This window comes from Oryzias melastigma, linkage group LG1, assembly GCF_002922805.2.
Source record: "Oryzias melastigma strain HK-1 linkage group LG1, ASM292280v2, whole genome shotgun sequence".
Classification (NCBI taxonomy): Eukaryota; Metazoa; Chordata; class Actinopteri; order Beloniformes; family Adrianichthyidae; genus Oryzias; species Oryzias melastigma.
This window is the reverse complement of record NC_050512.1, coordinates 19,137,119-19,149,543: the sequence shown is the minus strand read 5'-3', so window position 1 is coordinate 19,149,543 and position 12,425 is coordinate 19,137,119. Positions and strand designations below refer to the sequence as shown.

At 38.7% G+C, this 12,425-nt stretch overlaps 1 protein-coding gene across 2 annotated transcripts in view; it reads right to left on the bottom strand.

Moving 5' to 3' along the window:
* spock3 (SPARC (osteonectin), cwcv and kazal like domains proteoglycan 3) overlaps nt 1-6,788 on the bottom strand; it is a 20,904-nt gene extending 14,116 nt beyond the window's left edge. Inside the window, exons 1-2 of one of the 2 annotated variants that reach the window (XM_024290320.2) lie at nt 6,549-6,788; nt 6,263-6,385 (exon numbers count right to left, since the gene is read on the bottom strand). In XM_024290320.2, coding sequence (XP_024146088.1) covers nt 6,263-6,385 — 123 coding nt within the window. In that variant the 5' untranslated portion in view covers nt 6,549-6,788. The remainder of the gene's footprint in view (nt 1-6,262; nt 6,386-6,548) is intronic. The other variant, XM_024290319.2, reaches the window with a different exon arrangement.
* Between the last annotated feature and the right edge of the window lie 5,637 nt (nt 6,789-12,425).

Sequence of the window (12,425 nt, the reverse complement as noted above, 5' to 3'; positions counted from 1 at the left end):
ATGCAATGAAGCAATTAAAGAAGTCACCTTCTGCAAAACTGCAATCAAACGTATTTCCGCAGGAAATGCAATTTTTTCTAGTTTTTTTATTTATTTATTAATAACTACTATTAAGTACATGGACACACTCATAAGTATTTTATATTTTACTATTCATGTTACCCAAAGTTTATTCAGGATTTACCTTGATGTCAAGTGACCCAAGATAAAAGCACATTCATTTACAAAATGATATTAATTCAAATTGGAAAGCAAATATTTGACGAGTCTTTTAAAATGTTATACTATTTTACAAGTCTTTAAGAAGCTTCAGAACAATACAAATATTTGTGAGTACAGTTAACTCCAAGATAAATTAAGTTTAAGGATTCTAAACATATTGAAGTGTATTTGTGTTTGTTTATGCATTAGCTCACAAAGTAAGTTTTAAATTAATTTGTTCTTTTAAGAAATGTTTGTGCAGAACACTGCATCAGAACTTTACATGATACACGTAAATACTTCAATTTAAAATTATAAATGAACATGCCAAGTGATGCAAAACCACTTTTGAATGGGAAACAAAAAGAATAAGAAATATGGAAGAAAAAACAGTCAAACAAAATAAAGGGTTGTTATCTGTTCTGCTAAACAACATCATGCAGGAACAAAAGTACATTATACTGACACTCGCATGATTGTGGGCAATTTCACAGTTTCTTCTATTGACAAGACACACAATAACAATTCCACAAAGCACAATTATTAACGTGCAATGTGTTAGTCGACAACTCAAGTGAAAAGGACAGATAAGGGAAAATGGTAGAAGCTTCAATCATTTCATTTTAAATCACTTAAATGAACGAAAATACAACAAAAAACAAAGATTATGCAATTACATTGCTCTGGAAAAACAGGCTACTTAGAAATAAGTCAACAATTCTTACCCTGTTAAGAGATTTTGTTCAAATAAGCAAAAAAATATTTGCCAATGGGGTAAGACAAATGGTTTTTACCAAGGATTGTTATTTAAAGACAAAAAGGCTAGCTACTTTTCTCAAACGATTATGTTGTTATTGAAACATTTTCTTGATAAGATTGGTTTTCTTGCAAGAAATAAAATAAAACTATTTCGTGAAACAAGGATCTTTTTTTACTTTCTTAAGATATAAAACTAAAAAGATGGAATAACTACCTGAAACAAAGAGCAAACTAATTACTAGCAAAAGACAAGCAAAGCTAAAAATATTAAATTTAGTTTATATTTATTCATCGCACAAATTCTGCTAAGCGTTGAACTGTTATTTAGCCAATATGACCTTTGCTGTTTTAAATACTTGTGCACACTCTAGGCATAGTTATTAGTCAAATTGCATTCCTTCGAGTCAATTTAATGGTTGAGGAAAGGCTGACAGCATGCTCAACCCTAATGACTGCAGCCTATCCCGTACCGCTCCTCCACACGGCTGGGGGCTGACATGAGGTGATGCCATTAGGGATGCTGGACCGGTGTTACCATCTGCTGCATCCGGACTTCCCCTCAATCATCCTGCCCCTACAAACCTTCAAAGACCTTTTTTTTTTAAAGAAATTAACGAATAAATTGTTTCCTTTTTTTTGACTAATTTATTTATGATTATGTGAGTTTGTCTCATGTGTTTGATTTTTGTATGTTTTAATCTTTCATAATTTTAACACTCACACAAACTCACGCTGTTTGCTACAAGATTCGTTTTTATTTTTAAAGAGCATGACTGCAGCTGTCAAACTGTCTCTATCGGTGTCTCTTTCTTTCATGTTATAAGGTTAAAAAATGACAAAAGTCTTGTTTTATCCCAGCTCTAATTGTTTTTTTTCCCTGTGTTTTTGTATCTTCTCAGAAAACTCTTTAAACCTCTGATCAAATTGTTGCGGAGCAACATTTAAAAGGAAGAACTGCGATGACATAATAATCTGTCTGTTAGTCTCTTTTAGCACAGCTGGCTGAGCAATGACAACATTGCATTATGGGAGCCAGGCCCCAAAAACAACAAAAGTGTTTGTAGTTTGATCCCCTCATGGAGTTAACAAATAGAAAAGTGTTCACTCAAACCATTTACTATATGCATTTTTTAAAGCACACTATCAAATTTTCAATAATTTTACTAACGAAAAACCAAAATCTTTACCTTTTTTTTGTAAACATAGTTTATCAAATTTTGGTTTCTTTTACACAACGTCACAACATTGACATGTTTGCCCTTTTTTTGAACTACTCCTAGCTAACATTCTTTTTATAGTGCAGAGGTAATAGAATGGGTAATATACAATTAATATTCAAAAATAACAATTCATTAAAAAATAAAATAATAAAGAATAATAATAACAAAAAAAATTTGAAAAGTAGCAATATCACAATGTCTCAATTTAATTATTGCTGGTTGCATTTTATAATGATTAAGTAAGGGGTTCCATTGTTTATAAAATTGTTCTTTTGAGCCTTTCAATGATTATTTTATTTTCTCCAATTTTAAAAAAGGACATGGTGCCGTAGAGTCAAGTGATTGGGGATGGAGGGGTGGATCTCTTCCAAAGCAGTGACTGAGGTGAATGAAATTATATATTTTTTTTCTTGACTGACAGCTTCGTTTTGGGGTCGGGGATACAAAATATTCTTATGTTGGCACAGGGCTCAATTTGATGTCCAAGTATCTTTAAATTTGCCGCAAAACACAACTTCCAGAAGGTTTGGGCATGACCAAAACACGTGGGTGAGGTTACAGAGGGTTTGTGAGCATCGATCACACCCGCCTATAACATTTAATATAGTCTGGATTTACGGTAACTGATTTAGTTAAAGTTTTGCAGAGAAAGAGAATATTTTTATTCCTTTCAGAGCCACAGACCATAAGTCATCAGAGAGAACAATGCCCAATTCTGACCCCCATTCCGTTTTTATCTTGGTCTATCTATTGGATAGTTCATACAGAGAAGACGTCTGTCATTTCTGCATTTTAAAAATGGGAATCTTTACCTTTTTAATCAAGGATGAGGAACATTTCAAGTTTTAACTGTAAAAAAAATGAATTTACCAGCCCTGAACAAGATGTTTCCGTCCATTTTTCTCACCCTAACTTTGGGATTGCCACTGATCCACTGTTGCAGATCGGACCCTAAAGACTTCTCCAACTCTCCCTGCCATTCTCTTCGATCTCTAACAGTAGGTATATATGTATGCTTTTACTGTCCTGACTCGGCTCGTCTTGCTCCAGCTTGTCACATGCATGCTCTCCAAAACACGCACAAATCCACATTTAAGTGCTTTGAAGTGGAAAAGGCCTCAAGCTCAGTACCTTTCCTACATCATTTACAGTCCAAGACACAAACAACACATGACAAAATGCACAAGAAAGGAGTGTGGGATGGGAAAAGGTATTATCTCCCCTAAAGATGCATGTCTACATAATACATGATTTTGCTCTCGCACTATACCATGCAATCAAGAGCCTGTTATCGCACGTTATTCATCACCCTTTTCCTCCCATTCTTGCAATTATTTTCCGCAGTTGCTTATCTTTGCACTCTGGCGCTCCTGCAGATTAGCTAAGGTCAGGCAGGAAGGGAAAAAAAAAATGTTGAAAAATGGAGATGGTACCGGCAAAGAGAAGCAGCCTCGGGACTCTTCAGCCGTTCTTTAAAGGACCTCCAGTAATTCAGCAGCAAAGATTCTATCTAGTGCACTTAGCATGAGGCCCACTTACAGCTTTTAGTGGAGGATGAAAGGAACAGTGCATCCTCTGCACTTAACGCTGAAATTAACTTTGATTTACAATGGCACAAAATGTCTGGAAGGATAACCACAAATTCAAATTCGACACATTATTCATTTCTTTGATAACAATTGCAGATTTTACCCAAAACAAAGGGCAGCTGTTATTATTTTCTGAATGGATGCTGCTGAAATCTGGAGTAAATTGAACAAACATGGTTCAAATGTTTTATTCTACACAAAAATAAACAAATCCCATAATGCAATTATAGCTAGTATATACAAAGACATATTTTTCGTAAAAAAGGCCACACTTCAAACCCTTTAGTGTGTGTTGATAGGTTGTCCTGCATGTGTGGCGTCACTCTGCTGAAGCCGTGCTCATCGACCCACAAGCTGTAGCCTCTATGGAATGTAGCAGTGTTGTGACACAGTGTGGATGCATGTGGTCCATTATATACAGATCTATCCATCAGACTGACACCCCTCCACAATGCAGCTCAAGCAAGTGAGGAGTATAGCGCCACCAAACCCCACGCTCCCATCTATGAGCTGCAGTTATTTTCTGTGTGAACGGTGTTGAATGCTACAAAACATCCAAGAACAGGGCTTAAAAATACAGGGGCTTAACCTAATGTGCCACAGGACATAACACGTCAACCTTTCAGCTGTTAACAGTCTGTGTGTCATAGCAGCTCAGGAAGTGAGATCTACTTATATAGCTCACAAGCTGAGATGCATCCTCTGACCTGACATGCTTCATTGTGCCTGACAGAAAACGGCCCACAAGACTGTCCTACATGCAATAGAATGATCGCCACCATATATATTTTTTTATTTCAAGCTCAATTCCCTGCAAAAATACGAATAAATAAAACACATTTTAAAATAAAAAATGTGTTTCTTTAGTATTTTTTGATACTATCAGATTTTGGTGTGTAAAAAAAGGGGCTGTTTTGTGTTGTCAAATGTGCACATGCAAAAGGGCCGAACGTTGCAAGTGCATGTGCGAGTGCAAGTTCAAGCCTGCGCCGACCTATTCTGGCGCTGTGGAGCAATTTACACAACAGCTGGAGGCAAGATTTTTGCAAAAGACGGAACCAAAGGGATGCACAGGAGTTTCCGCCCTCCTTTTGTCGACAAAATACAGGTGTTGTGTCAAAGCACCTTTCAGAACCGTAAAGCATGAAGCCCAACCCACGAGTGAAGCTGCACTGTCTTGAGACTATGAGTGTATTCAGACTGGACACATTTGGTTCGCTTAGAGTGAACCAGAGTTAGTTTTCTCTGATAATTTAATTTCAGTCTGAATACACCCAAGCAGACCCTATTTTGGGACCAGCCCTCAGACACATCTTTCAAGGTGGTCCTCACTCTAAACAAAAATGGCCACCGTAGTCGGTCATTAAGGGATGTAAACAGAGTAGGGGAGCAAGAAAGAGTCACAGGAACTTATTGGAATTGGGTTGGATGAATGCAGGCTTATTAAAACTAACTTTAAACGTGATACACATTGCTTCTCACACTGTTCTCCTGACTATTTATGCCATAAATACGTATCTGCAAACCATATTTGCAGTGTCCTGAGTAGCAACAAAGTGTTGTGTTTGATGTTAATACAGACGTTCTAAATCGGTCAGTAAAGTATGAAGTCTGGTTGCTTTGCCACGCCCTCGTCCTGCAATGACTGAACAGGTCTCCAGTCACGCGGTTTGGTTCAAAACAAACGCCTAGTTAAAATGCAGAACAACCGCAAGGTCCAGAACTCAATCTGGACGAGGGGGCTTGTCCAGTCAGAATACACCCTTTTGTAAATCCTCAGTTCCATATAGTCTGTGAAAGCAACTATAGGATCACAAAATCAGATCATTTTAACGAGTTAGCAGCTGCATTGTGGTCCCTAATAAGCTTGGGTTTGAGCTAACAACATAATCAGCCACACCACTTCACACTAAATGGTTGCTACACTGGTGGAAGACAAATCCATTTGGGAAAGACATTCCAGGTAATCAGGGAGACTGTTTTTTAATACCTCCATGGGGATCAGATGGTCTCTGCAGAGGGATTTGCTCTCATTTTTTAAGAGCTCTTTTTACTCTCATTTCCATGTTGAATCATTTTAATGGTTAGATGCAAAACGCCCTAGTTTTATTTTGACCTGGTGGAGGTGATCATCCTTTACCATCCTCTGACTGACAACAATTAGGCCCCCTTTAAAAAAATAAAAGAAGAAAAAACAGGAGACACGAATGAGCCTAGTATGGACAACAACAGCAACAGAAAACATGCAATGTATTATTAGCAGTTCATTTCCTGCCTCAGTGGAGCGACTGAAGAGCGTGTGACAACCATCAACAACGGGGCCCGCGTGACGCGTCGCCCGGCTGCCATTGAAAACGAGGAGCGCATGATCTCAAACCAACCAGGGTGGCTGTGACGGAGGGAGCGGAGTGGGAGGGGTTCTGAACGAGCTCTTGTGGATGGATGGATGGGGTGGAGAGGGGGGGGGGGTGATAATCCAGAAACAATACTTACATCTCTGAATTTATCCCACCTCCCGGTCAGCCACTTATCGTCCAAAAAATTGCCGCTGTCGGAGCGCGCGGAGGCGCGTCCGAGGGCGACGGCGCACACGCACAGCAAGGCGACTCTCAGCATCTGCGGGCACACAAACAACGGAGACACACGCGCGCACACAGAGGACATTGGATCAGGGCTCCGGGGGGGATCCACAATGAAAATAAATAAATAGATACATAAATAAACGCTCCATCCTCGGCGCATGAGCGGCTGAACGGAAGGAGACGGTTCCAGCCCTCACCTTGTCGCATCCGCTGCTCCTCAGACTGTATGCGCTCGCTCGCTCGCTCGCTGCCGTTTCTCTGTCACCACCAGCGTTTAGCAGCTCTCTCCTGCCTCTCTGCCCCCTCCTCCTCTCGACTCTCCGCACCGGCTGTCTGTGCGCAGCGGAGCGCGCGAACGCGCATGGCACCGTGCGCGGGCTCGTCGTGACAATTTATTTATTTATTTCTTTACCTAGCCTACCACCACCCTTCCCTCCCTCTTTTCCCCCTGCCTGTCAGCCCTCAACGAGAGCAGAAAGTGCAGCTGACGAACAGCAGATTAAAAAGAAAAGTGTCAGGAGTAAGTAGATGAATGCGTAAAGGTTCCACGTGCGCATTTAAAGAAACAAATCAGATGTTGAAAGTTGATTTACATCTAAAATATATCATCAAGTCTATTACTTATTTTAGTTTTTTCAATAAATCACATGAAAGATGGCTGCTTGAGACGAGGTGACTCCAACTTTAGACAAAGCTTTGTTTAAGACTGCAGTGATGAAGACAAGGAAGGTTTGTGCACTTTGGATGATTTGTGATGGTGGGCTGAGCTGTGAGGTCAGGGCTGTAACTCCAAAGAAGCTGCTCAAAGGGGGCTTCAGTTTTGAGATAGTGCACCTCTGACATTTGGTGTTATTTTTTTAAGATGAAACGTTTATATAAAATTATAAAAGATTGCAAGAAAGACAGAAGAGAACCTAAACAGTCGTTGATATTTGTATTATTTTAAGAATTTGTTTATATGAAAAAGGCAATGCACAAATGAACATTCATCACAGGAAACACAAACAGATGTATTGTGCCCGATTATAGCAAATTTAGCTAATTTCTGCCTTTTGTCTCTACGAAAGCATGAACAGGAAAAAAAATTGTTAAAATCAATTCAATTCAACTGAGTGGGATGATGTGAGGTACAAAGTGTTTTTTAACTAACAGAAACAGAGAGGAGAGGACCAGATCAAGAAAGGAAAGCTGAGCCCTACGGCGTGTTTTCTTATTTCCACCACATTGTCAATCACAAACATTATTTGTGCATATACCGATGAGTTTCACATGCCCTGGTTTCCAATGAAGTATGGAAATAATTTAGCCAGTTTTCATTAAAGACCCACTCTATTGAAAATCAAGTTTTTGCTGTTCTGGAGGACACTTACAGAGAAAATTAAGCTTAAAAATGCATTGCTGCATGTTTTTTTTATTCAAATCATTTTAAATCAGGAACAGAGAAAAAAATGCAGAATAGGAAAAAGCTTGTAGTTGTTGCAGACAAATAAATCCATGTACGTCTTCATTTTCCTCATTTAGAGCTGACATCTGGCTCAAAACTGTACTTCTGGATAGCTCTGATATTTCTCGCCATTTTTGTTTCACTTGTTGGGGGCTGCAAGGGGCTGTAAGCTAGCGAAAGAAAGTGTAAACAAAGGATTGATGGGAAGTGGGGGCAGACTTACACCGTCCCAACAGTCATAAATCAGAGGCGAATTTCAAATAACTCCTTCCGCTCTGCAGAAAACAACACAGTTTTTTGGAATTTGGCTTAAAACGATAAAAAAAATATATCAAAAGAGGATCGGAGTGGGAATTTAAGTGCTTTTCCAAACATATATTGTACTGAAAAACAGAAAAGTGAACCAAAAAATGATCCAAAATGAAAAGAGCATTAAAGCTTAAGAAGCAGAGCAGAGGTTGATCTTTTTTTAGCGTCTGCAGATGAGAAGGGTCTGCCGGTCAGGTGGATCACGGCATTATTATACACAGTTGCTGTAGAAACCAACCTTGACCTTCGCGCCTTATCTTCCTCTTCAGATGAGGCTTTGGAAATGGCAAGTGTGTGCGTGTGTGGGCATTTTATAAAGATGACAGAGTGCAGCCATTTGAAAGTCAAATTAAAAGCATGAAGCATGCATGGCTGCACCAGAAAAAACTCATACCAAGTGCTTTTCAGCAACTGTAAAGACTAAAAAGTCAACCACACAACCAGACATTGAAGTAAAAAAAGAAAAAAAATAGGTGTACAACGTTCTATTTGAACTCCTTCCAACAGGAAGTGTGCTGCTCGAAAACAGGAAGTCGGTTGTAGAAAACTCTGTGGTCGACAGCGCAGGTGGGGTTTGTTTTTCGACAGTGACCTGCTCTTTTTCTCCTGTCAATCCATGAAGGTTAATGCAATTTGATGATGAGCTCTACTCCATTGTCCTTTTGGTGGCTTGGAATTGTCTTTGTGCATTCTTGCGAGTGGAAGTGATGAAAGTATGTGTGCGGGTCTTCATGCCCAGAAGTGTCATCCATTATTCAGTCTGAAACATTAAAGATGTAGATGCGGTCAGAGACATATGCAGGAGAGCCACACTGAGTGCTCTCCCTCTTTTGCACACACACACACACAAAAACAAACGCTTCTTTAATAAAACTCTGCAAGGGTTTTTCATTTGATTGCATTTTGATGTTTTCACCCACCCCCCTGCATTTTAAAAATAAATCCATCAAAAAAAAAAAAAAAGTTGTGTCAGTCTGTGACCAGCAGGAGAAAAAGATTATAAAAAGAGCTATAGTAAAGGGTAAGGATGGGGTTAAGAAATGGGACAAAAACAGAGGGTGAATTGCGTGGGAGAGCCTGTGTGTGTTTTGTGTGTGCATGAAATGCATCTCAAGAAGCAGAGATTTCACAGCTCAGTGGCTCTGTCACTGTGCACCTGCTCACAGAGACAGATGGAGGGAGAAAATGAGAGGAAAATGAGTGCTGAGGTGAGTCCTGGACGGTTGAAAGTATATTGAAGGAGGGAGGCTGCCGGCGGCCCAGAGGAGAACACATGTGGACAAACTCCAGCAGAATGGCTCAGCACTCAGAACAATACTGCGAAGCTAAAGCTGAAGAAGTGTGATGCTGAATTTCCTCTGTGCTGACACCCGTTTTATCAGTGACCGGCCTCCTCTCTCCTGAGAAGATTGTTCAAAGGTCTGGAGCCCGGCCAGAGAGAAATTCTCTGTGTCAGCAACAGGATGCAAGGTTGGGAGATAAAGACTGAAATGTGTTGATCTATTTCTTTCACATAAAGCTGAATAAGTTTGACATCAGGGTAGTGTGGAGGACAACCAGTTATCCAACACCAAGCTTGAGTGTTCTGACCAACAAGCTTCAATATATCAAGATTTGCTTAAGATTAAGAATAAGTGTTTGTTAATATATATATATATATATATATATATATGATTACAAGAAAGCTATGACTCACTGTCACACACCTGGATTGCTAAATGCTTTGAGATGTACATCAACAGGACTCCAAGAGTCTTAATAGGAAACTCAGGATCCCAGGAAAAGATACATCTAATGCTACATTTACACTGGCCTCGAAAACACACCCTTATGTAAAAATGTCAATAAAAAAATCTATGTAAACGCACATAAATGTGCATTTTGGACTTCTGTGTTCCAAACCTCCGGGTTCACACGTTACTACACATGTTTTTAAGTTTGTTTTCGGGCTCTATTTTCAAAATACTCGGTGTTTGAACATGCTAAACCAGTTGAACCCTGACCAATAAAGGACTTAAATTTGGTAGTGACGTATGGATGGCGTTCATTTTAATTCACAGAGGTACCGTTTGAAAATTGATCATGAAAGAGAAATTAATAATTACGTCCAGAATTATAAAACATCAAGTATTTCATATGTAGGAATAGAGCTGTGAAAGAAAAAAACCTGGTGGAAGATTTGCAAGTTTTTCAACGCTATTACATTTTGTGCCAAGCCCCTTTCAACTGCGAGTATGTACGCTAGTATTAGGTGGGCGACATTCCAGTGTAAACACCGTATGCTAAGACTGCGTTCAAGAAGCCACTTTCAACGCGCTCTTGAACGTATCACATGCTTGGTGTGTTCATAGCATTAGAGAAAACTCCAAGTAAAAACTTTCCAAAAAAGAGTTGAATCTGATTTACGTTTCTGTTTATGAAAATTAAACTGCATCCACTGCTATCCATTGTAATTATGGTTTGAAAACAGTTATGTTCTTCTTAACAGCCAAAAGGAAACTTCCAGAAACTTTTTTAATATATAAAAAAATGTTCATGTCACTTCTTTAAATCAAATCATCAAAGTAAAGAAATCATCTGTTGTTTCGAAGTACTCAAAATTAGGTCAAATTATTTGAACGTTTTCACAAGTAGACCTAATGTTTTAGGAAAAAGAAAAAAAACTGTTATGAGTAGAGCTGTGACCTCAAGGTCAGTGTTTTAGCCTCAGGATGAAAGCTAAAAGCAGAGTAATGACAGACAAGGAAACGGCTAAAAGGATATAAGGTGGACTGAAACAACACTGCTTACACCAACATAGAAATAGAAAAAACCCAACATGAAGTGAAAATGAAGAGTGGGTGGAGCAGATATCACAGATTGAATAAACTATGAGAGGGTAAAAAAAGATTGTTGTGACCTTTAACTTGTGGTTTATTCTCAATGTATTTAATGAGACTATATTTAAAATGCAACACTTCATATGTGCATTTTTCATAGAATATTAATTTGCTGTTGCTTGTTTGTCTGTCATTTTGACTGTTTTCTTAACTGGTTTGATACCTGATACCACAAGGCTTTTTTTATTGTTTTATGCATTAATTGTTCAGACTTTATTTTGGGTTTGTAACTTAAATATAGTCATGCGTTTAAGGCTACATCAGCAGATCCATATTAAGGCATATGTAGAACTTAAACAAATCTCAGAGTTAAAAAGGTTAAAAGAAAAGTACATGTAGCACAATTTCACCAATGGCATCACAATGCCTGAGAACTGATGGCAGGGTTTTTAAAAATGGGGTTTGTTCTCCCCCTTGTGGCAATTGAGAGACATTACACCAAGGAGAAGATGTAAACTAGCACCAAAAGAAAATGCTAAGAAACTAAATCAGAGCAATAAAAACAGGAACACAACGTGCGCACACAAAATAAAGAAGAATACGTTAATAAATTTTTTTTCAAATATTCAGTGTTTGTAATTAGTCTCAAGCTTTTCTTCAGTGGATCCTGCTTATCAGCTGCTCCAGGAAGTAGCACAGCCTGTGCACCAGACAGTCTATGTGCATGTGTGACCTTGAAATTGAGAGAGGAGAGAAGAAAAGGAAAAAAAGTAAAGAATTGGTGCTATCTATATATAATACAGGACTCATTTCAGTAAAATGTTTAATTGTTTTGAATGTTTTGTGCTTTGTTTAGCGTTGAGAGGATCATTGTGCTCTAAGAAAGGTATTATCTAGTGTTTTAACAATCTGTGGTTCTGAGTAAATTGTTTTTTCTTGGTTTATTTGAGGATTAGTCAAAAGACTAAGTGGAGAAGCGGACAGAGAATGTTGAAACCAGTCTCCACCCCGCTCTTAAGTGCCCTCCATCAAAATCCTCCTTTTTTAGATAGATCAGGGCCTCCCCAAATCGCATAAAGTCTACATATTTATCGCTGACGTAAACTTCTCTACCTTCCAGTACATGAGGGTTGATGATGGTTTTTCAAGTTCCTTCTTAATATTAGCTTCTCATAACCTTCACCTTGGAGTTGGCTCCTGTTTGTTGATATGCGAGCTGTACACAATGTTAAGCAGTAAAGACAAGAAGATTAAAGACAGAGAAGTTAAAATCACACAGAGCAAATATTTGATAAATGTATGTACAACCCTATCAGTATCCCTCTACATCTCCCATAAGTTTAAGTTCCCTCCCTGCCATTGATGAGATTCCCAAGACCCAGTGTCTGTAACCAAGGATCAGAACACCAAGACTTAATGCCTTTGATCACTGTTCAACTGAAAGGTTACTGTAACCTCACAACTCCTCTTGTAAAGAAGTTGTCCCACATGAGTTGATTTAA